Source organism: Anomaloglossus baeobatrachus, chromosome 4, assembly GCF_048569485.1.
Source record: "Anomaloglossus baeobatrachus isolate aAnoBae1 chromosome 4, aAnoBae1.hap1, whole genome shotgun sequence".
Lineage (NCBI taxonomy): Eukaryota > Metazoa > Chordata > Amphibia > Anura > Aromobatidae > Anomaloglossus > Anomaloglossus baeobatrachus.
The window spans coordinates 375,543,372-375,569,762 of NC_134356.1; the positions used below are offsets into that span (position 1 = coordinate 375,543,372).

General features: G+C 41.5%; 1 protein-coding gene across 9 annotated transcripts in view; it reads right to left on the reverse strand.

The window, feature by feature from the left end:
- The window catches only part of MAGI2 (membrane associated guanylate kinase, WW and PDZ domain containing 2), a 1,367,587-nt gene that overhangs the window by 44,470 nt on the left and 1,296,726 nt on the right, over window positions 1-26,391 (reverse strand). For 2 of the 9 annotated variants that reach the window (XM_075345207.1, XM_075345208.1), the window contains exon 21: window positions 5,864-5,955. The exons of 5 other annotated variants lie outside the window; for them this stretch is intronic. In XM_075345207.1, the coding sequence (XP_075201322.1) occupies window positions 5,864-5,955 (92 nt within the window). Of the gene's footprint in view, window positions 1-5,863; window positions 5,978-26,391 lie in introns of all 9 variants that reach the window. 2 more of the 9 variants (XM_075345210.1, XM_075345211.1) reach the window with 1 other exon arrangement.

A 26,391-nucleotide genomic window follows, 5' to 3' on the forward strand; every position in this document is an offset into this window, starting at 1 on the left:
TTGCAAAGTCAGAGAGTGTGATCTAGAAATTTAGCAGCTAGAAATTTAGAAATCTAGAAATTTAGGAGCTAGAAATTTAGAAATCTAGAAATTTAGCAGCTGAAAATTACACCAATATCCCATGCACATTTTTTTTTATATGAAAAAGGCTGATGGGTGGTTATGGTCACAATATTCCTCCATCAATTATTATACTCAGAATATAAGAACTGTGAATTCTGTGAGGAAGGCTGGACTAACAAGGAAGTGAATCAGTTGGTATCTACCATATTCTGATTGCTATATTTGTAGTCAAGAAATAATTTCCTCCTAAAATAGGGAAATTAGCATCGGCCTCACGAGGTTTCTGCCTTCTTTTAGATCAGGGCTGTATAACCTTTTGGCATTTCTGGACTACATTGGAAGAAGAGTAGTTGTCTTGCACCACACAATGAAATTTGGTTACGTACCATGATGTTACAAAAGGTCCTTCTTCCCTTGGATACTGTACTGATTATGTAGAACTGACATTATCAGTGCAGTTTCTATTTTTTTTTACTAAGACTTGCGGCCCAGCGAGTAACCATCCTAACAAAGCTGCTGCTGCAGTGCTGTGTTAGGGTCCTGCTAGGGGCCCCTTTGGTGTGGGGGCCCTATGCAACTAAACAGTTATTCATCACAATCAATATAGGTCTTGACTATGCTCAGTAGATGTGAGGTCACGGCCTACATGACTGAAATGGTGGCTTTTCCATTTTTTGTCCTTCTGACTTCTGGCTACCAGCCTATGAAGCCTCTCTCCTGACTTGTGTCTTTCTGGTTACTTCCACTCCACTTTCTCCTTTTTTACTTCTTTCATTCGATTTTAGTCTGTCTTATTATTCCACACTTCATGATCTACTTTCTACTTATTGCCTCGCCCCTGTTCCCTTCTCCAGTTCCCGGGCGCCTGTGCATAGACTGACACGTGATCAATCAGCTGTTTATTCCATATCTCCACTCACAGCTGTTTAGGAGCTCCTGTTGGATCCCCTGATTACTCCCACAGCGGATGGCACACTGAAATAAAATTTGGTCCAACAAACTGTGAGGTACAAGTTGCATAGCTAGATGAATTACGTAGGCAGTCGCACTATGCTTTATAAGTAAAGCAGCATGGGTGTGCCTGTGCAGCGTACAGTCTGATGCAAGGCAGTGGGCCGATTGTAAAGGAAGGCATGAAATAGGTGAGGTACTGCTGTGGAGTAAAGGTTGTTTTAATAATCAGAAAAGAATGCTTAAAAAACTTTGAAATAATATTACATTCCTAATGTTGCAATAGTAGGTTGAAGCAATATCGTTGCTTCACCAAGTCACCATGAGCACCTGTAATGTCTGGTGGTGTCTGTCTAACTGTTTGCGCTTGGCAAACAATGCACTTGAAGTTGCACAAAATCATGTGCATGCAAATAGCAAGAGATATAATGTTTGTTCTACATGACATTGCGATATGTATAATCAGAAAAAAAATCTCACAATATTTTAAGCAAGTTGATGATTTTGTGTTGGGGCCAGCAAATGCGGTTCTTGGGCTGCAGGTTGGACACCCCTGCTCTAGATCAACAAGTTGGGTTATAGTTTGGACTCAATGCACATGTGTCTTATTTCACCCTTAAAACTAGGTAATATGGAATACTAATATACTATATAAGTATTTAAAGACATTATCCAGTAAATGTATTTTTAACTATGTACCTAAAAACTATCAATAGACAACTATCTGCCTGTTGTACCCAGCTGGCAATTCAGCTGCTCCATATGAACATAGCATCTCTTCTTCTGGGTTGCTTTGTCAATGGGGTGTGAGCTGCTGGTGTTATGCTAATTGACAGCCAACTTGCAGTTAAGTATCATGGAGCCAGCTGTCAATCAACATGACGTGCTCAGTCACAACCTGTCAACAAAGCAGAGTGGAAAAAGAAGCTGCTGCTTTGTCGATGTAATGTCTTTGGAAGCGGTTGAATCGTTGGCATGAGTGGACTGTGAGCACTCTGTGCCAGTTGACATCGGCGAAGGGAACAACAGGCAGTAAAGGTACCGTCACCGACGCTCCAGCGATCCCACCAGCAACCTGACCTGGCAGGGATCGCTGGAGCGTCGCTACACGGGTTGCTGGTGAGCTGTCACACAGGCAGATCTCACCAGCGACCAGTGACCAGCCCCCAGCCAGCAGTGACGCGTGGAAGCATGCTGCGCTTGGTAACTAAGGTAAATATCGGGTAACCAACCCGATATTTACCTTGGTTACCAGCGCACACCGCTTAGTGCTGGCTCCCTGTACTCCTAGCCACAGTACACATCGGTTTAATTACCTGATGTGTACTCTGCTACGTGTGCAGGCAGCAGGGAGACGGCACTGGCAGTGTGAGAGCGGCGGAACGAAGGTAAATATCGGGTAACCAAGGTAAGGGCTTCTTGGTTACCCGATGTTTACCGTGGTTACCAGCGTCCGCAGAAGCCGGCTCCCTGCTCACTGCACATTCAGTTGTTGCTCTCTCGCTGTCACACACACAGCGATGTGTGCTTCACAGCGGGAGAGCAACAACTAAAAAATGGTCCAGGACATTCAGCAACAACCAGCGACCTCACAGCAGGGGCCAGGTTGTTGCTGGATGTCACACACCGCAACATCGCTAGCAACATCGCTCCTACATCACAAAAGTCGTGCCTCAGCAGCGATGTTGCTAGCGATGTCGCTAGCGATGTTGCTAGCGATGTTGCTTAGTGTGACGTGGCCTTTAGTTGTTAGAAACTATCTGCAGGTTAGTGCTTAGGCACATTCTTAAAGAAAATTTCTGGAACACTCCGTTAATTATCGCAAAATGACGTCAATTTCAGTTTTGTGCATGATCACTTATCACCAGCATATGTCAGGAGAAGAAAAAACAATACAAAACTGATTTCATCTGCAGTTATAATAATTGTATGTTTCCATATTCAGCTAGCCAACCTATAGAAATAGAATCTGAATCTATGCAGTGTGTTATTTCATTGGCACTAAAAAGTCACGTTACATAACCAGTACAGTTACGATCCATTACCTTTCAGCACAGTTGTATGAGTGGCAAAAACTCAGAACTGGACTCTCTCTGGGTAAACTAGGTCCAAACAACCAGCAATCCATGCTATCATGTAACCATGTCCGCCCAGTGGCACTCAAATATCGACGGGTAGTTATAGGAGAGCATGTATGTATGCTTTAGGCATTGACATATTTTATCATAAAAAGCATACATATGAAGAACAAATTACTAGAATAATCAAACCTGACATTTCTGAAAAACCTTGTTTGATCAGTGGATCTGCTGGGGAAAATGTGTTGATTTGATATGGAAGTTGGACAATGTTTAACTAAACTCTATACATTCACATACAACTATACTTTCAATTATAGACCACAACTGATGAATGTTGTGCAATATCACAATTTTTAGTTAATACATTATGGCTCATATTTTGTGCCATAGACACAGTCTTGTACTATCATATGCTAAATCAAAAACCCTTTTAAGTCCCAGAAACACACAAGAAATGATGCATCCTTAGGGAATATTCCCACCGTTAATTTAATGCAGAAATCACTGCAACTGATCCATTCACCTAAATGGGGTGTGCTGTAACCATGCACATGCTACAGAAACAACCCCATTCACATAAACGGAAATCATTTTCAATCTTAAAAATGTAGAACTTTTTTTTTTTATATATACAAAGAATAATAGTTTGGTTCTTTGGTAGCCAGTTATAGAAATGTGCAAGTAAGGATAATGAAATACCGTAATAGTTTGGCTGATATGATACTTTTTATTGAATGGCTAGCAGAAATAAATGAAAACATATTAAATAGCAAGCTTTCAAGACTATTTCAGTCTATGGACGGTGATTGATGAATAGATCTAAATAGTCTGGAAAACTTGTAGCTAAACATCAATTGAAGCCATTAGAAAGTAAAGCAGTGAGATGCTATTACGTTGCTTTTCCTTTTCAGAGGAGTAAAACTTTCAACAAATCTGTCTTATGTGAACATACACTTAGAATTTAGCCGCTTCAGTGGATAGTCCATTAACGTATATTGACATATTAGCTGGTTTACATTTCAGAAGATGAAGTTGTCTGAATGTCCAGCTTGCAGCCCAACTCCAGAACTATTGCTTTGTAGCAAACACCTTCTTGTTTTAATTTCCTTATCTTTCTCCACAACACTTAAAGAGGCATTTCCATCTCCAAGATCCTATCCCAATATGTAGTAGGTGTAGTAATAATAATAATAATAATATTAGCAAATACCTCCAATTAGAAATATAGCACAGCTCTCCTGATATAGCCATGTCTCTTACCTCATGTGCAGGGCATTGCAGCTTTGACTTAAGATGTAATGCCCTGCAGGTGAGGTAAGAGACATAGCTATATCAGGGGCACTATACTACATTTCTAATTAGAGGTATTTGCTAATATTATTATTATACCTACTACATATTGGCTACATATTGGGATAGGCTCTAGAAGATGTGAATACTCCTTTTATGATCTCCTGTGATGAGCACAATGTCTAGCCCAGTATTTCGAAAACAAGTACTGTTTTCAGGATTTCCTTATTATTGCACAGATTAGAGAAAATGTGTCAATTTCTAATGCCTTGATAATGATTCTATTACCTGTGCAATGTTAAGGAAATCATGAAAACGTGGTCTGTTGGGGGCCGTGAGGAATGGAGTTTGGGAAACAATGGTCTAATCCACTAACACAAACCTATGTAGAGACTTTAAAGCATTTAGAGCCCATTTCCAGGATATGTTCTCAATGTCTGACTGGTGGGAAACACAATGTTTGCTAAGACGATGTGGCAGCTATGCTCTGTGTCCTTTCACTTGATGTCAGCCATGATCTAATTTTTTTCTTAAAGTATGTTATCCTAGAATATATATACCTCAAATGTAAGTGTGTTATTTGTTGAAAACTATATTAAAAGTGATTCCTCATCAACTATAAGTTACTATTTTAAAAGATACTACCTATAATCAGATATGGTGCCAATTGATAACTAGACCCAGTCCATCGGTGACGTCAGTAATCTGTTGCCTCTGGTTGAGAGCCGTGAGAACCATCTCCTACCTCCCATCATTTGCAACTCTTCTCTTGAATAAATGGCCTAGAGTAACATCATAGTTGTGATGTGACACACAATTGATGTCACGTCAGGCCAACTAATCAACATAAGAGCCATAGATGCCAGCAGGTAGAAGGCGGTTCACAGGGCTCTTGTCCGATGACCGCAGATCACAGACATAGCCGCTAGACTGGGTCCTGAGAAATGATTTTCATCAGCTCTGCTGCCCATAATGGTACTCTAATGTGCTCTATAATGATCACTATTATCTGTATGTTATGCCATATGGAGAAAAATGGACAATAAATGTTCCTGTTGAGAAAGGGACTACGCATGTCAGTTACATAGTTATATAGGTTAAAAAAAGACTAGGTCCATCTAGTTCACCCTTCCTCCACCAATTCTACATTTTGCCACTAAATCATCTATAACCAACAATGTTATATGTACTGAGAAAATCATCCAGCCCTTTTTTAAAAGCTGTTATAGTATCTGCCATTACTACCTCTTGTGTTGAGAAGAACAGAAACCTAAAATTGACAGGAACACAAGCTAAATTGCAACTTTTGATATCTGGCGTTGGTTCGTGTACTCTTGTTAGGCTAAAAACTAGTATCATAAACTAGTAATGAAGAAAGACAAGATCAACAGAGAAGAAAAGACAAATCTACAAAGTAAACAGTCATGTGAAACAAGAGCGGATTAGAAAATGATAAAATGCATGCAAAGTTTACAAACCGTGTCTTTAGGGTGGCCCAATAAGTAGAAATATGGGGACCCATGCTTGTCACTTTTCATGCACATGGAGAGACTGGAAGAAGGTACCATTCCTAAAGGAAGGGGAGGAACAGCCTAGGACCAATCATTAGAATTAACAGAACAGTGACACAAAGATATAGAACTGTTAGAAAAGAATTCTTAGTATAATTAGCAAAGTTACAGGAATATTTCTAAGAGGAAATAGAATTATAAAGCATGCAAATACTAATATTAGCCAGTCAGAATTTTATTGGGATTATTTCAGATAGATAGCACACTAATGTTAAATGGCATCTGTAAGTAAGTTGGGTAATTTTTTGTTAGAAGCTATATATTTGTACCAAGAGATCGGAGGGTAGTCACAAAGTATTGATGCATCACTTGTGTTATTGTTACTACAGACAAGTAAATAGATCTATTCTTTTAAAGGGGTTGTCCAGGACTTTAACATTCATGACTTATCCTTGGAATAGGATATCAAATTCTGATCAGCGGGGGTGTGACACCCAGTACCCTCACCGTTCAGTTGTTCCTAGTGCTGCCGTCAGCTGGAACTGCTTAGTTGTGGCGCTGCACAGCACAGCTTCATTAACTACATAGTGGCCACAGCTGGGTACTGCAAATTCACCCTCTATTCGAATCAAGGGTACAGTGCCCAGGGCCAGACACTATTCTGTTGACGCAGCTATACTATGCAGTCCCACAACTGAGTAGCTCCGGTCGGCAGTTGATCTGCAGGGCTGCTGGGAGTTGCACCTCCACCGATCAGACATTGATAACCTATCCTAAGGATAAGTCATCAATGTTAAAGTCCAAGACAACTTTTTTAATTAAATAAATGGAGCAAAAACAAAACTTATGTACACAGCTCTCAAGTGAATGTTTAATATTCGGATAACCTAAAAAACAATCTAGCTGAATACAGACACCATCAGAAGGAGTTTAGGAGCTCAGCGTGTAAACTGTATACAGCAAACTTCAACAGTCTGATGGAAAATGCAAGCAGCTACAGCTTTGTCATTCCCAAAATCACAAACTGGTCTTATAATATTGTACAAACCTATGCATTTAGTTGTGATAGAATAATTAATTACTAAATATGCCCTGATTTGCACATATCACACCCTTAGAATGCCTCACCAGGTTATATTTACCCTCTAGTTGCCATTAGAACCACCCTGTAATAGTGCCAGTGCTCCTGCTCAAATATGCACAGTGCAATGTCTATCTGCGGGCTTCCAGCCAGCATAGCTGTGATCTGGTACATGTCTAGAATGAAGTTTTTACTGTGAAGGATGATGTCACTAAAAGGGGAAAAGCCACCTTCATTGCCGTGCAGAGAGATGAAACTAAGGAGGCAGTGGTGTGCAAGCGTGCTGGTAAATAAAAAGAGCAATGTGCTGCAGGATAGGGATAGGGGGCTGAGAAAAGTGTATACTGTAGGATGGGGCTCTATGTAGAGGTGCTGAAAGTAAAGGTATCCTGCACAATGCAACTTACAAAAGTATAATTAATGGCACTCACCATATATTAATTCCAATTCTTTCAATATTCATAAATAGCATGTGCATAGGAGTAGTATTCCAAGATGATCTATGGATGTTTCACATATACACATGCTTGCTCAAGGGCTCATGCTAATACCACAACCTCACGTGTAAAACACACATACATTGCATTATGCAATACACATACATCACCTCCTTTGAGGCAACACATGTAATTACAAATGCCAATGCCCAGGTGTTACATAAATACAATATAGTACAAAAATGGTCAAAATAGCAAGGTAATTATACTACTTCTTCAATGGAGCACTAATTATATTCTAATTACAAGAAAAAAGTGTGAATACATTCTCATTCAATAAGGTGACATAGTCCTATATAAATCAATGGTGTACTCATACATATTTTATTTTTCCACATTAATCACATTTTTTTTAAAATTATTTTTAAACCTTAGAATTAAAAGTGTAATATCTAAAATAGTACATACAAACTAATAGTGGTGAATGTTATCTTACGATGTAGAATACTGCGTAATGGCACTCTGTATAGAGGGGCTGAAAGGATATACTGCACAATGAGCTATGTACAGATGCTGAGATTAGTTGAGCTGTTTGTCTCCTGCCACTGAGAGATCAGAGATTTAAAACTGCAAATACAGGTCTAGTGATGCTTATGGCAGAGGATTATCTTCTGTCATATGCGTAAAAAAAAGCATTTGCAGCAAAACACAGCTCTACACTGCCATTGCAGAGGATTTCAGGAGAGTTGAGCTCTGCTAGAACCAGCTGACAATTACAGTATGTAAAACTATACTTCTATACTGATGTAAATGGCAGAGGATAAAATTGGTCAGGCAGATTACTGTAAAGGAGCAGACAGTGAACAGAGGTTTACGGTGAATTCTACTACTAGATTAGATTGATAATTCAGAAAGGTGGGACTAGTCAGGAACACACAGGAGAAGGAGCGAGGGGTCTGCAGCACTGAGGAAAAGCAAGGTGCTCTTGGGAAATGTAGTTTAGTAGATTAAAAGAGGACTGATTATTCAACCATGTGAAGCTAGTTGGACCAAGGGGCAGATGAAGGCATAAAAAGACACAAAGGTACAAGAAAGAAACTTTATGCTGGGGTTAAGTCTACATAGTAAGAATAAGTATGCATTTACTGTGTTTTATAATAAAAACTTAAATTCTGGGAATAACTATAACTCTAACAGACACCCTCTTAATCATACATTAGGCATTGAGAGACAAAAATGCATGCCAATTTAGTACAGTGGCTTAGGCAACTGTATGACGTCCAGCAAGTATCACATACTGGTCCTATTTCAATTCATGGGACTGGTGGATGATATTTAAAGGTTGCTCTACAATAACCATTGCAACTGTACCACTATGTGTGAAATTTTTCTTCTCCATATTTTTGAAAGATTGGGAAGTAATGCGTGTCTGGGGGGAACTTTAAAACATGAATAATCACAGAATTAATATTTAAAAATGCAGTGTGAAAAGGTAGAGATTCACTTCTTCATTTCTATTCATACTGAAATAATCTCCATCTTTCATGTAAAAATACATATCATTATAGTTCTCCTTTAAAGTCTACTTGTTATCACTGACTTTTAATAAAAAGATAACACATCTACAATGCTGAATTATTAGAACCTAGCTGTGGTGGTTTCAAAAGATGTATTAAAATGTTATTTAATTAGTTCATAGCTCCAATTAAAAAATGATTTAGTGAGAAACAGCGCAGTGTGTGCTAGTCTGACATTTTAAGCCATGTGCAAACAATGACACAATAAAAAATTTAAATTCAATTTTTTCAGATAAACAAAAGTTGGGAGCACAGCAATACACATAATATACAAGGGCATGTAAAGGTTTGGGCATCCCTTGTCAAAATAACTTCATTGTGAACAGTTAAGCAAGTTAAAGATGAAATGATCTCTAAAAGACAAAGTTAAAGATGACACATTTCCTTTGTACTTTGGGAAACATTTACATGTTAAAATTAACAATAAAACCAAAATAGGCCAATGGAAAAGTTTGGGCACTCTTCATGGTCAGTACCTAGTATTAAACCCAGTGGCAAGTACCAAAGCTTGTAAATAATTTTTGTAGCCGGCCAAGAGTCTTTCAATTCTTGTTTCAGGGATTGTCATCTATTCTTCCTTAGAAAAGTCTTCCAGTTCTGTGAGATCCTGGGTCGTCCTGCATGCACTGCTCTTTTGAGGTCTAGCAGCAGATTTTCAATGAAGTTCAGATCAGGGGACTGTGAGAGCCTGTGTCTGGCTTGGCTACAACTAAGGCGTGAGCTCCACTTGCGTATGACTCGTGCGAGTCTCGCATCGGTATCACCCAGCGCGGCCGTGCACACTCCTGACAGGAGCGGGGGCGGCTGTATGTATTTCCATGCACATGAGGCACTCGTGTCCGGAGAGTGTGCGGCCGTACCAGGTGATACAATGCGAGACTCGCACGAGTCATACGCAAGTGGAACTCATGCCTAACACATTTTTTGCCCCTATCTCAGAGGCAGGGAGAAAACAGTGTAAGCAGAACTCTCTCATTACAAACACATCTACATTTTTAGCTTCTGTCTCACAGTGGGTTCAGCTCACCTATACTGCACTACACTTACACTGATGCTTGTGAATGGAAGTTGAAGTATTTATAAACAGTTATGGCTCTGCGGTGAGATCAGGAGAGCAGGCTCCTGTGTGAGACATTTAATAACAGAGTCTGCTCTCCTCATTGAACTTGGTCTCTTTACAAACACATCTAGCAGCTCTCCTCACAATGCGGTCAGCTATGATATACCACTTTCCAAACTCTCACATCACTGCAGTGAGATCAAGAGAGCAGACTGTCAGTCATTACATGTTTCACATTGGTCACCTTTTATTTACAAGAAGCTCTGGAAGCAAATATAACTAAAGTTTAAGATTTGTGCCGAACACGGATTTAAAAAAAAATATAAAAAAAAAAATCAGTGTCTGAGTTTGGCGTTCAGGTGCTATACGTATAACCACTCAATCTAGCATCAGGGCACTCGGGTACGCTCAGTGCTCAGCCCAGTGGGAGCAGCTTGCAGTCTGTGAGAGGCTCTCACTTTCGGAAAAAAACATTTTCGGCTGTAGCGTGTAAAAAAACCCAAACCAAAAAACAAACAAAAAACGCCCTCCCTCCCCTGGACGTGTTCAGTTTATGGCTGGCTGTATGTGGGCAGAGAGCTAAACTGCCCAATCAGCAACTTCCAATGGGGTTTGGACTCCAGTATCAAAATTTAGGTCAAGTCTGGGTCCCGCACTGAATTTTATCTAAAGTCCAGCTGAATCCGGAAAACCTGAAGTTCCATAGGTCCACTAATTTCTACTAATGGGATGAGAATGCTATTGAATAATGAAATAAGACTTAAGCGGGCTTTACACACTGCGATATCGGTCCCGATATCGCTAGTGTGGGTACCCGCCCCCATCTGTTGTGCGACACGGGCAATCGCTGCCCGTGCCGCACAACATTGCCCAGACCCGTCACACATACTTACCTGCCCGGCGACGTCGCTGTGACAGGCGAACCGCCTCCTTTCTAAGGGGGCGGTCCGTGCGGCGTCACAGCGACGTCACTGAGCGGCCGCCCAATAGAAGCGGAGGGGCGGAGATGAGCGAGATGTAACATCCCGCCCACCTCCTTCCTTCCGCATTGTGGCCGGGAGGCAGGTAAGGAGAGCTTCCTCGTTCCTGCGGTGTCACACGGAGCGATGTGTGCTGCCGCAGGAACGAGGAACAACCTCGTTACTGCTGCAGTAACGATTTTTGAGAATGGACCCCCATGTCACCGATGAGCGATTTTGCACGTTTTTGCAACGATGCAAAATCGCTCATAGGTGTCACACGCAACGGCATCGCTAATGCGGCCGGATGTGCGTCACCAATTCCGTGACCCCAACAAGTTCGCATTAGCGATGTCGTAGCGTGTAAAGCCCCCTTAAGTCACTTGTTAAATTCCCCAGTCCACTAGCATTCATCTACAAGTAAAGCCAATGCAGCCAATTGCAGCCCACTGCTGAGGTCAGTGATTGGCTGCAGCGGTCAAATATGTCACTATAACATCATCGCTTCAGCATTCTTTCATTACAATGAAAATGGTAAAATCTGTGATAAATCGACAATACAAGCTGAAGTAAAACCTGTAGTTAAATCTGTATGTGACAAAGATTTTATGGCATATTTTGCTACAGATAAACTACACTAACATTGCCACAAAACCTGCAGTAAATCTGCCACGTCTGAGGCTACGCTTAGAGATAGAAAGGTAGAAAGATTTAGGAAGGTTACAGAATGAAATATATATATTTGACTACCTGTAAAACTGGTTTATATTCTAAGTCTCACATAATAAAACTGTATCTATCCTTTCATCTGCCTTTAATGAATATTAATATAAATTCAGATTTTATTTAACCTTGAAAGTGACCTTTTAACATTTACCGTTACTTATAATCTTCTGGTATGAAAAGTAAACGTTAATTAAATAGCTTATTAAATCAAATTTGACAGCTACAAATCGAAAAAATGATTAATAGAGACCAGCAGCAGTTTTGCACACGGAAACTAGGCTGTTAAAATGTTTTAAGTACTTGGCACATGAAGAATTACTATGGCCTTGTTATAAGTTATATACCGAGCAGGTGTCGTCATGGTAACCACCACTTCCATAACTCTTTAAAATGTAAGGGGGGAAGAGGCTCAGGATGAAAGTAATCGAGTACATGTCTAATAACGGCACGGCCTACACTGGTAGACTGAAGAAGACAACGCATGACCTCAAAGGGAAATCTCACCTTCCCGTATGTCATCTGTAATTTCAAAATTTAGACCTGATTAACTTCTTTCGAGAACTTTCTAGCAATCAACTTTGAGTTTGTCTGATTCAGAGCTCCAAGTCGCCTGCATAGACACAGATTAAAAAAAAAAAAATCCCCATTCTGGCTGCAGCTGTGACTGGAGAGACTTTAGAAGCTACGCCATCCTTCTTACACACGGAACATAAAGTATGGATTAGGCTCATACGATGGCCATCGCACTGACAAAATTTCACCCAAAATGACGTTTACATCTTAAACTTTTACTGTAAAGAGCAGACCACTAGGTGTCTTTTCAAAATTGGTGTCCACTGTCTCTAGAAGCAGAGGCAATGAGGCGTGTACAGATGAGTCTGTCTCTGTGCTCCTGTTTCCCTGTCTGACCATCTGCATACAGGCATAACCGAGAGGAGGGTATTCAGTTCAGAGCAGGAAAGCCACCAGTAGTGGTAGACACAATGCAGCCTGTGAAGTGGGATGAAGGAAGTACCTGTACCTATAATGCTGAAGTTGTACATCGCCCAGGCCAAAAACTAGTACTCTACTAGGATACAGCTAAGCTAAACTAAAACCTCATATTTTATGTGCAGGATGCTGTCACGTTGGTCACACTCCAGTAAGACTCGTCCATATTAAACGGACGTTTTTCCTTTTAGTACCTGAGGGGTTAATGCTTCTCTAGCAATTCTGCTTGGCTGCATTCCCTCAGGTGCTGCAAATTCCTAATTAGTCTGGGCCTTTAAGAAGTCCCAGAATCCACCACACAGGGCTGGTTATTCACATTAACTGGAGACAGCCTGTGTGGAAGGACGTGGTGGGTTTCATCCCCTCTGCTATTCCCCTGCAGATAAGGAGTCGTGTCTGCAGGGGTGTTGTTGACAATTGCAACTCCTTTTTTGTTATTTTTCCTTTGTTGTCCTTTTTTTGGTGCTGTCCCCGGGAGGCGTCCTGTATACCAGGTAGGGGGGTTTTATCCCAGGGACCTGGTAGGAGACAGGATTAGGTTGGAGGGTCACACCTCGCTACCATTAAGTGTACCCGTGACTTTGCTTTGCTTAGTAACCCGATGTGTACCCTAGCTACATACACAGGGAGCCAGCGCTAAGTGGTGTATGCTGGAAACCAGGGAAAATATCAGGTAACCAAGCAAAGCACTTTGCTTAGTTACCCGATATTTACCCTGGTTACCAAGAGTAGCATCGTTACACGAGTCGCTGGTGAGATCTGCCTGATTGACAGCTCGCCAGCGTCCCTGTAACAACGCACCAGCGATCCTGACCAGGTCATATCGTGGTCGGAATCACCGATACGACGTTTAGTGAGACGGTACCCTAACTCTGTCGCCACCACAACGTTTGTGTGTACATTGTCTATTGACAGTAAGCTGCTTATCAGAGAAGGTGGTGTGGTCAGACAAGTCCACATGCATTGTAGTCCAGTCAGTGATTATCTCTTGGTGATAAAACAATCATTATAAGTAAACAACTGCACACAACCTAATGAGTGAAACATCACTGAAAAGTGTCTCAGCCCCTTCCTCCTGCTGGCCCCAGATTACACAGCAAAAATCTGCTGAAAGATTTCCTTTAAAACCTTCATAGAAGGCACACTGGAAAAAAAAATATTCTACTGGATACTAATATATATCATTAGAAGCTTATGGTTAATGGTAAATATAAAAGGTCATTTTCAAGGTTAAATAAAATCTGAATGTATTCATATGCATATCATACATAAACATTAATGTGATACAACATCAGAGCTACACAACCCAGCATAAATCACAATGACTACATCTAGAAATCAGTCATCAGAAAAGAGGAAAGTATCCTATGCATAATGATGGCCAATTAAATCCAATGGAATTTATTGAGGAGCTGGAGAATACAAATTGCAGATGTCAGTATTAAAGTATCAGTTCCCACCATAAAAATCACAGGCCCTCATCCCTAAAAGCAGTTCTGCTACTAGTTGAAACTATTAAAAGAATAGTCCTCACAGGAGTAATGTACTATATCCATGTAATGGTGTCTCTCAATCATCTCAGCACTATCGTAGTGCCACTGTATCCACTGAGCTTGCTCACTAGCCCTGTATTGGAGTGAGTGCAGCATGCAGAGGTATAGGACAGTCACTTATCCATACTGAACCATGAATGTATAAGGCTACTTTCACACATCCGGTTTTTGCCTTCAGGCACAATCCGGTTTGTGCCTGATGCAACGGATCTGTCGCAGATTGTGTAAAAACTGATGCGACGGATCCAGCAAAAAACGGATCCGTTTTTTTTTTTCTTTTTCATGCCAAAGGGTGAGAGAGCGCGAGAGAAAGAGCGACCCCATCATCACTGCGCACACGCAGGCACTACCGCCCCCATCATCACCGCATGCACACAGGCACTACCGCCCCCATCATCATTGCACACACACAGGCACTACCACCCCCATCATCACCGCACACACACAGGCGCTACCGCCCCCATCATCACCGCACACACGCAGGCACTACTGCCCCCATCCTCACCGCACGCACACAGGCACTACCGCCCCCATCCTCACCGCACACACGCAGGCACTACCGCCCCATCATCACCGCACACACGCAGGCATTACCGCCCCCATCATCACCGCATAAACGCAGGCATTACTGCCCCCATCATCACTGCACACACGCAGGCATTACCGCCCCCATTATCACCACACACACGCAGGCACTACCGCCCCCATCATCACCGCACACACGCAGGCACTATCGCCCCCATCATCACCGCACACATGCAGGCACTACTTGAGTGACTACACTGCTGGCATTGCGACTCACTTCAGTTGCTCTGTGGAGCTCACAGTGAGTGGCGGTGTTCTACGGCCGTTCCTGTCAGCTTCCGATGTAGCAGAGCTGAAAGCGTCGTGGGACCTCGTGTGACTTACGCCAGACCTGGAGGGGTATTTGGGGATTAATAAAGTGTTGAAAGAGGGTGTTTTTTTGTCTTTAATTTGAAATATAGGATTTTTCGGTGTTAGTGTTTATTTACTTTCACTACAGTTTAGTGATGGGGGTGGCTCATAGACGCCTGCCATCACTAAGCTAGGACTTAATGGCAGCTATGGGCTGCCATTAATTCCTTTTTACCCCAATTGCCACCGCACGTCGTGTTTTTTTTTCATTATGTATGTGTGATTGGTTGTAGTGAGATAGCTGTCACTCAGTGTGGGGGCGTGTCTGACTGCAACCAATCATAGGCGCCGGTGGGCGGGGGAAGCAGGGAATACGAGATGGAATAATGAGCGGCCGTCATTTTCAAAAGCAGGAGAAGCCGCCAGAGCTTTGTGACAGCCATGCAGCGCTGCGACGGTGATCAGTGAGTATGAGAGAGGGGGTGAGAGGGAAAGACCGACCGACGGACAGAGAGAGACCGACATCGACAGAAAGAGGGTGAGAACGACAGACAGAGAGAGAGAGATCGACAGAGAGAGAGACTGACCGACAGAGAATTTTTCTTTGACCAGAAATGAATTTACACAACGTCTGGGCATGTCCAGAAACAAAACCCGGATCCATCATTGGTTTCCGGCATATACTGGATGGCGCCGGATGTGGCGTGGTCCGTTATTTTGCCGCAGCCAAAAAACATTGCATGCTACGTCCTTTCCGGCAGCTGGACACAGAAATTTCGCTGGATCCGGCACATGACGGATGCAACGCAAGGGCATCAGGCACAATCCGGCGCTAATACAATTCAATGAGGAAAAAACGCATCTGGCGACGGATCCGTCTTATCCGTTTTTCGCTGGATTGTGCCTGATAGCAAAAAACGCATATATGAAAGCAGCCTAAAGGCCCTGTCACACACAGAGATAATTCTGCGGCAGATCTGTGGTTGCAGTGAAATTGTGGACAATCAGTGTCAGGTTTGTGGCTGTGTACAAATGGAACAATATGTCCATGATTTCACTGCAACCACAGATCTGCCAAAGATTTATCTCTGTGTGTGACGGGGCCTTTAGAGGGTGACCTATGGTCAGTGCTTTTCTGCAAACACCATGGATTGCGTTGTGTGTGTGTGTGTGTGTGTGTGTGTGTGTAAAGAATGCAAATCTTAATGTGATGGAGTCAGAGTTATGAAGATTCTAGGAAGTTTTAAAAGATAATATCACCACCTATTGGTTGGTTATTGAATTACAGGTATTTTGTAGGATGATTAATGGTTAATGTGGGTGGAGACACAGCAGAGGCTGCAGGCAACAGCCATCTTGGAGAGTCAGTTAGTGTGAGGACAGAGTGAGGAGAGGATGTAGGAACCTGGCCTGCCAAGCCAGTCTTGACCACTTCCAGCGGGCTGGACCCAGAAAATCCCAGGTCTGAAGACTACTGGAGGTACAGAGCCTAAGGCTAAGGGTTGGTATTAGCAGCGCACCTTAAAGCCCCCTTCTCTACAGGGGAAGTCAGACCAGGAGTCACCGGGTGGGAGAAACAAGGGGTCCAAAGCAGAGCAGAAGAGAGAGAGCTTGTGCCAGGAAGTCCTCATGCAGAAAGCAGGAGTAATCCATGTGTAAGGCCCTGTGCGCACTAGAGAAAGGATTTTTCTCAAGAAATTCTTGAGTCTGAAAGATTAATGCACTTACATTAAAAACGCGTTTTTACCGCGTTTTTGGTGCGTTTTTTAGGAGGTTGGTCCCTGCATTTTTTAATGCTTTAACAGTAATAAATAATATAGATAAATAATCGATAGATAGATGGATAGACAGATAGATAAATAGATAAGATAGATGGATAGATAATCAATAGATAAATAGATAATCGATAGAAAATAGATGGATAGACAGATAATGGATAGATTGATGGATAGATAGATGAATAGATAGATGAATAGATTAAAGGATAGATAATCAATAGATGGATAGATAGAAAGATAATCGATAGACAATAGATAGATGGATATACAGATAATGGATAGATAGATGGATAGATTGATGGATAGATAATCGATAGATAAATAGATAATGGATAGATAGATGGATAGATAGAAAGATAATCGATAGATAATCAATAGATGGATAGATAGATAATGGATAGATAGATGGATAGAAAAATAGATAATAGAGAGAGAGATAATAGAGGGATAGATAGATAATAGAGGGATAGATATTACAGCTTTATAAATATATATTATGTTTGTGTCCCCCCCCCACAGTATTTCTCAAACAGCAGTGACCCTATGGGACCTTAGATCTCAGTTCTCGTAGCGTCACTGCCGGTAGATGATGCTGGAGAGGCCCTGTGTGGACACACTGAAAGTTCTCACGAGCGGTAATGGGTTCACATTACCGACCGTGAGAAATGACCTGTTATAATTTTATTTAAAATAACGGATTGTTCGGTCTGTGTGCTTATTCATTTTACTTACAGGTTAATCATGGAAGCTGTCTCATAGATGCCTGCCATGATTAACCTAGGACTTAGTGGCAGCTATGCGCTGCCATTAACTCCTTATTACCCTGCTTGCCACCGCATCATGGCAATCAGGAAGAGTCGGTAACACGCCGGGACTGTCGCAAAATTGATGCGACATTCTCAGGGCAGCTTCGGGCTGATATTCTTGGCTGCGGGAGGGGGGGCAATAACCCTGGCCCTCGCCCTCCCCAGTTTGAGAATACCGGGCTGCCGCTGTGTTTTTATCTTGGCTGAATGGTGAAAGTACGGCGGAGCCCACGGGTTGTTTGTTTTTTTTTGTTTTTTTTTTTATTTTTAATATGTATGTTTGATTTCTATGTGCATTCTATATGTCTGTGTGTGATATGTGTATGTGTATTCTATATGTCTGTGTCTGTGTGTGATATGTGTGTGTGTATTCTATATGTCTGTGTCTGTGTGTGATATGTGTGTGTGTATTCTATATGTCTGTGTGTGATATGTGTGTGTGTATTCTATATGTCTGTGTGTGATATGTGTGTGTGTATTCTATATGTCTGTGTCTGTGTGTGATATGTGTGTGTGTATTCTATATGTCTGTGTGTGATATGTGTGTGTGTATTCTATATGTCTGTGTGTGATATGTGTGTGTGTATTCTATATGTCTGTGTGTGATATGTGTGTGTGTATTCTATATGTCTGTGTGTGAGTGTGATATGTGTGTGTTTACTCTCTGCTCAACTTCCTCTTCCTGTCCTAATGACATCACTTCCCTGCAAAACGCAGGGCAGTGATGACCACTATGTTCCAAAAAACGTGAAATAACGTGGGAATAACGCAAGAAAACGCAATGAAACGCACAGAATTTGCTACCTACGTTATTCCCTGCAGTATTTCATGATTACATTACAGTCAATGGAGTGACTGCAGGCATCTGCAGAAAAGAAGTGACATGCTCATTCTTTTTTTCAAAAAATTCTGCAGAAAGAGAAAAAAAACTTAGTGTGTGCACAGCTAATTTTTTTTTACATAGGTTTTGCTAGGGAATGTCTGCAGAAAGGTTACAACCATTTCCTCAAGAAATTTCTGCAGCAAAAATGCGGGTAAAAACGCAGGTAAAAACGCAGTGTGCGCACAGGGCCCAAAGCAGGAACAATATTAATGTACACCGTACTGTGAACAACGTTACTGAAAGATGCATTGCCTCACATAATATGAAGATATACTGTATGTTGAAACGAAAATGCTAAGTAAAGTTCACGTTGAAGAGAAGTGTCTGGTGTCCGCTGAATTCTGTGTGATGTGTACTGAAACTGAGAAGTGGAAACCAGCTGCTACTGGCAGCCTACGAATGGCCCAGAAGATTGGGACAGCAGAGGCCTCTGGCCCACAAGTGAGTACCAGGCACCACATGTCCCTGATATTAATTCCTATCACTGTGGAGGTGGCCGGGGTGCGGACTGACACTGCAGGGCTCCGCAGCAGCCGGGATTCGTCCCTGCCCACGACTACAACTGCCCCGTGCAAAACCCATCATATAAATGTCACTGATACTGATGAGATGATACAGTGACACGATCATATGGACACAGCACATTACCCCTCCTATTGATGTATCAACTAGTGGCAGTTTTGCTTATAGGAATGAGGAATAATGATTAATATGACGGCAAACAAAAGAGGAATACTAAGATCCGTAATATTAGATTCTCCTACACCTTAATAAATCCAATATCCAAGAGCCCAATTCATAATTTCATTTGCATAATTGCAATTGCACAATTGCATAATTCTTCTTTTAATTTGTGCCTTTTTTAAAGCCTATTTTAAAAAATTCACCTGTTATATATATTTACACACACCCACATACATACATACACAAACAAACACATTCAGCTTTATATATTAGACACACAGTATATATATATACTGTGTATCTAATATATAAAGCTGAATGTGTTTGTTTGTGTATGTATGTATGTGTGTGTGTGTGTATGTATGTCCGGGATTGGCATCTGCACCGTCACAGCTACAGCCACAAAATTTTGCACACTCACTCGTCTGGACCCCGAGAGCGTCATAGGCTATGTTGTGAGGCAAAATTTTAACCCGCGCGTTCCAATTTTCCAGTCAATTTTGCCCCTATCTACATAATGGGGAAAAAGTGAAACGAAACGTGTATCAGCACCGTCGCATTTACAATCACGAAATTTTGCACAGACACCTCATGTGACCCAGGGAACATCGTAGACTATGTTTTGACAGGAAAATTTAACCCTGCGCTTTACAGTTACTCTCCAAAAAAATGCCTCCATTAAAGTAAATGGAGCCTGGAACTACAGGTTATTAGTAGGACCTGTGATTGGTTGCTATAGGAACAAAATACATTCATAGTATAAGAAGCTTATATGTGAGGTAATAAGATGTCGGTGGGGAGATGGATAGAGAGCGACAGACAGAGAGAAAGACAGAGAGACAGACAGGGAAAGAGACAGAGAGATAGAGACAGACAGGGAAAGAGACAGACAGAGACAGACAGGGAAAGAGACAGACAGAGACAGATGGTGAAAGAGACAGAGACAGACCTGGAAAGAGACTGACCTTGAAAGAGACAGACGGAGCACATTACTTGGCCAATTTATTTAAATCTGTGTGGAATATCTGTGGTGTTGAAATATATGTTGTGAAATGCTTCTATTAGCTTAGTTTTTGCCTTTTAATAATTACATTTCTATCTATTTGTTTTTTGGTTTTTGTGTGCAGAATACATTTTTGTTAATACATTCTATTTTGTTAACAACAGTTATTAACCCGGGCGAAGCCGGTTAGTACAGCTAGTATATATATATACTAGGTATATTATATATATACACGCACGTCTGCAACCATGGGCATGGCTTACTCACGTTTTTGACAGATTCTTCAATTTTAAAAGGTCGCAAAATTTGTTGTATATATACTCCAGCCCCCGCAAACTTACTTTATGTGGGTGAGTTATTTGGTACAGTCTTAGTGCGATTTAGTGAAACAAGTCATTTTTTTGCGCTAAAAAGCCATTAAACAGGTTAAGGACAAAAATAAAGAACATTTTTATTTTGTCCAAAATCCATTAGTGACATGTCGATGAAATTGGCACAAAAACGGCAATGAAAACCACAACACAAAAAAGTGATTTAAGAGTTCATTCAGTTTTCTGAGTTTCAGTCGAATACAATTTCTTTTAGTGAGCCACTAACTAAATGTGGGCTTAACTTTTGAATATACACAGTGCTTTATATCAGTAAAAATGAATCATCAGTAGGTTCAAGTACAAGAACTCGATCATTGTTTTATCTGAAAACTTCCTATTACTTCGCCATTCAAAGCAAACTCAACACAACCCAAGAAATATTACTTATTCAAGATCAGATAAACATTGAAAATTGTATTCTTTTAAACCTGGTAAACCCATAGGTTCTACACCACAGGGATCAAACGCGCTGCAGAAATTGATATTCATGGTTCCAGCATGAGACTCTCTCTTCATATATCACCAATCCAGGTGGAAGTAAACAGTCCATGAATATTAACACAAGCAGAAGAAAACAATACACATGTCTGCAGATTGAAGCATTTTACCATTATGTGCTATATTAAAAGAAATGAATATTGACCCGTTTCTATCAGGCATAAGCATAAAAAGAAAATTTGTGCTCTAAACTTTACTTACGGCATGCAAGGCAGCAGAATGGAAATATTTTAAAATGGCATTTGGCAAGTGTACAGCAGGTTTTCCTTTATAGTGTAAAAAAGCTACTTTATGGAAAACAGCTTTTCTTTGTAAACATTTCCATATCAGAATTAAAGAAAAACTGTTATGTTGCTAGAGGGATTTAGAAAATATTACTTTTATGCAATATTAACATTCAATTTAAATTGTGGATCCCAGAGACTATTATTGTCCTGATGGCAATGTCATCATGTACATCCTATTTGTCTATGTGCCCACCCACTTGTCATTGGAATTCTACATATTTATTTTACCCTGTCACAAATATATATAACCATTCACTCGTTTTAATATTTTGCTCCCCTTCTTCCGAGAGCCGTAACTTTTTTATTTTTCCGTCAATCTTGCCATATAAGGGCTTGTTTTTTGCAGGACGAGTTGTACTTTTAAATGAAGCCATGAGTTTTACTATATAGTGTACTGGAAAACAGCAAAAAAAGTTCAAGTGTGGAAAAACTGCAAAAAAAAGTGTTTATGGGATATTTTTTTCACCATGTTCCCAATATGGTAAAACTGATGTATTGGTATGATGTCTCAGGTCGGTACGAGTTTGTAGACACCAAACATGTATAGGTTTACTTTTATCTAAGGGGTTAAAAAAATTCATAAGTTTGTCCAAAAAAGGTGGCGCACTTTTAGCGCCATTTTCAGAAACCCGTAGTTATTTTTTGGGATCTAGGGCTCAGTAACGGCTTATTTTTTGCATCTCGTGTTGACGTTTTTAATGGTACCATTTTTGTGCAGATGCTACGTTTTGATCACCTGTTATTGTATTTTGTGCAAAATTTGCAGTGACCAGAAAAACGTAATTTTGGCATTTGCAATTTTTTTGCCGCTACACTGTTTAGCAATCAGATTATTGATTTTATATTTTGATAGATCAGGTGTTTCTGAATGCGGCGATACCAAATGTTTGTATATCTTTTATTTTTTTAACTCTTTAATTTCTAATGGGCCGAATGGGGGGTGATTTGAACTTTTATATTTTTTTAATTTTTTAAAACTTTTTTTTTTTACCTTTTTTTATTTTACTAGGTCCCTTAGGGGACTATAACGATCAGCTGTCTGATCGCTCTTCCAGTGGCTTTACTGTCACACACTGCCCTCTGTTGGCAGTGAGAGAAAGTGACTCATGATAGTTACAGGAGTCATCACATAACCCTGTGCTACCATGACAACCACCGGAAGTCATGTGATCATGTCACGTGACTTCTGATAGGGGTGGATAAGTTATACTAATGCTGCGCGCTCATACATCTCGCTGTCAGATTTTGGCAGCAAGATGTAAGGGGTTAATAGGCGCTTGTGGAACGCGATTCCACTTGCGCCTAGAAGGCACACATCTCAGCTGTTGAAATCAGCTGAGATGTGCATGGATCGCCACGGACTGCCCACAGCAGCCCGCGGGGATTAACCTCATACGAGCCATGACGTACCCAGTACGACATGTCTCGCAAAGAGGTTAACCAAATGTGCCTAGTCACTAATACCTCAGTGAAGAAGTGTGTGACCATTTTGTGGTGATCTTCTTCATCGACACTGAATTGCACTAGACCAGGAATATCAAAGTCAAATACACAGAGGGCAAAAATGTAAAACTTGGACAAAGTTAAAGGCCAACCTGGTCCTGGACCCCACAAATTTCTCCATACCAGAATAATGGGCCCCACATAGTCCTCCATACAGATTAATGGACCCCAAACAGTCTTCCATACAGAATAATCTGCCCCACATAGTCCTCCAAACAGAACTATGTGCCCAACGTAGTCCTCCCTATAGAACAATGGGCCCCACATAGTTCTCCGGTAATGGGCCCGACATGGTCCTCCATACAGAATAACGAACCCCACATAGTCCTCCATACAGAATAATGTCCCTCACAATCCGTTTATGGTGATCCATATGTTTGGTTCAGTCTTATCTGTTTGGATTTTGTATAGGTCCTGGAACCATAGTTGTGTAGTGTCTAGTTGTCCAAACAATCCTAAAGCCCACTTTACACGCTTCAATATATCTCACAATCCGTCGTTGGGTTCAAGTTGTAAGTGACGCACATCCGGCATCGTTTGTGAGGTATCTGCGTGTGACATCTACGTGCGATCAAAATTGAACGCAAAACCGTTGATCGCAAACACATCGTATCTTTGTCTAGAATTGAGCGTTTTGTTGCACGAACCTAGTCAATTGTAACGTGTGACATCCCTCATACGATTTTGATGTCTGAGGCTATGTGCGCAGGTGTGCGCTCTGCACCCAAGCTTAAAAAAGGTCCGCTTCAGAGCGCAGCTGAAAAGCTGCGTTCTGAAGCGCCTCACAATGTCTGTCATTCACTAATCTCTGTCAGTCGGTCACTATCTCTGTCCCTCACTCTCTGTCCATGTCAGTCTATCCCCCTCTCTCATATACTCACCGATCCCCGATCCCCGGCGCTGCACGGCGTTCACACTGCTCTGGCGGCTTTTACTGTTTTGAAAAAGCCGGCTGCCCATTAAACAATCTCGTATTCCCTGCTTTCCCCGCCCACCGGCGCCTATGATTGGTTACAGTGAGACACGCCCCCACGCTGAGTGACAGGTGTCACACTGCACCCAATCACAGCAGCCGGTGGGCGTGTCTATACTGTGTAGTGAAATAAATAATTTAAAAAAACGGCATGCGGTCCCCCCCAATTTTAAAACCAGCCAGATAAAGCCATACGGCTGAAGGCTGGTATTCTCAGGATGGGGAGCTCCACGTTATGGGGAGCCCCCCAGCCTAACAATATCAGCCAGCAGCCGCTCAGAATTGCCGCATACATTAGATGCGACAGTTCTGGGACTGTACCCGGCTCTTCCCGATTTGCCCTGGTGCGTTGGCAAATCGGGGTAATAAGGAGTTATTGGCAGCCCATAGCTGACAATAAGTCCTAGATTAATCATGTCAGGCGTCTCCCCGAGATACCGTCCATGATTAATCTGTAAATTACAGTAAATAAACACACACACCCGAAAAAATCATTTATTAGAAATAAAAAACACAAACATATACCCTGGTTAACCACTTTAATCAGCCCCAAAAAGCCCTCCATGTCCGGCGTAATCCAGGATGCTCCTGCGTCGCTTCCAGCGCTGCTGCATGGAGGTGACCGGAGCTGCAGCAGACACAGCCGCTCCGGTCACCTCCACGCAGCTAATGAAGATAGCCGTGCGATCAGCTGAGCTGTCAGTGAGGTTACCCGCTGTCACTGGATCCAGCGGTGGCCGCGGGTAACCTCAGTGACAGCTCAGCTGATCGCGCTACTCACCTCAGTTGCTGCGTGGAGGTGAGAGGAGCGGCGGTGAGTAGCGCGATCAGCTGAGCTGTGTCTGTTGTTAGCGGCCATGTAGCAGAGCTGAATGGCAGATGACATAGTAAAAACGCATCCCTACACATTACACACGCTTGGCAAGTCAATAAATAAAAAAAAAAAAAAAGGTGCCCAATGCATACGTCACAGAACACATGATCTAAAGGATCGCACACAAAATTGATCAATTTAACATAGACTACTAACGCACGTGTGACAGCAAATGAACGACCTACGTGCAATCTCATAAGATCCCGTATGCAACCTGGGCGTCTCACATCGCAAATGCGATTGTACAACTAATTGCAACGTGTAAAGCTGGCTTAAGTCTGCCTTTAATAGAGTGAACAGATGCCTATTACAGGGCAGTTGTGGTTAGCTTTAAGTTATTGCTCTTATAGTTGTTTGTTATAGTGTTTGATCAGTTTGATCACCACCTGGAAACTGATGATCTATATTTCTGATATTTGCATCTTTTGCTTATAGTCTGATAATCTCTTCAAATTTCTCCTAAACCTGGCCATGAATCAATAGATAGCTGTTGGACAAAACTTGTTCAGCTGACCGCTTTCTCTCCAGACTCCCCCCATACCTAATAACGCTCAACTCCACTAAGTGTTTTTGTTTTCTTTCTGAGAGAGCCGCTGCCAGGACCATCTGTCAGAGGTTTATCTCCCTGCCTAACAAAAAATAGGCTGATTGAGTTCCAACCGCCCAATCCTTATGTCTCCTCACATCATCTGTCAGGGGAAAGTAGGGAAGCCAGCATGCACATTAGATGGTAGGCTGATCCAGCCAAAATTGCTGGCTGATTTAAATGTGCATGGAGACCTTTATGTTTGTAATAAACAAATATACTTACCTATAATTAGATATGTATCACTTATATTACAAGTGCAAACCCTCTCTAGGCATATTTTTACATTTTACAGATGTCAACCATCTGTTCTAGAGAAATTTAGCATTACAGGGTGCCTGTGCCAACTAATGACTACCTCTATAATGGATGGATCTCCATTCTGGCAAAGAGATTTCGTAGCCGGAGGCCATCCTCTGTGATGTCCAAACACCTAACAGAACATAAGGGTAGGGCCTTATAATCCTGAAAACCCTTTTAACATCCAATATTACATCTTTGATGACAGTGTTTAAGTGCTTGAGATGTCTGGGAAAAAGGGTAATAATAATAATAATAATAATAAAAAAAAGTTTAACATCAGAAAACTATAGCTTTCAAAATTGTGCATGATTTGAAACTGAATTTTTGTCAGAGTTGTCACATAAAGACGTTTACATTGTTGGACTTGAATACAAGATATGTATTTTGTAAAGTTACAATAATTTAGCATTAACGAAACCTAGGAGGTGCCTTATACAAATTCTGAAATATCAGATGGACAATGACAGGTATGTAAAATTTGGAAAGTGAAAAGGAGCAGAAATATAATTAAAGGCATAAAACATACTATGACTATTACTGAACTAAAGGCTCAAAGAGAATCTGTCCCAAAGTTTTCGCTACCCAACTTGAGAACAGCATAATATAGAGACTTATGCCTGCTTTACACGGGTCGACCGATCGTGCGATTTCACGATCGATGGTACCCGCCCTCGTCGTTTGTGCGTC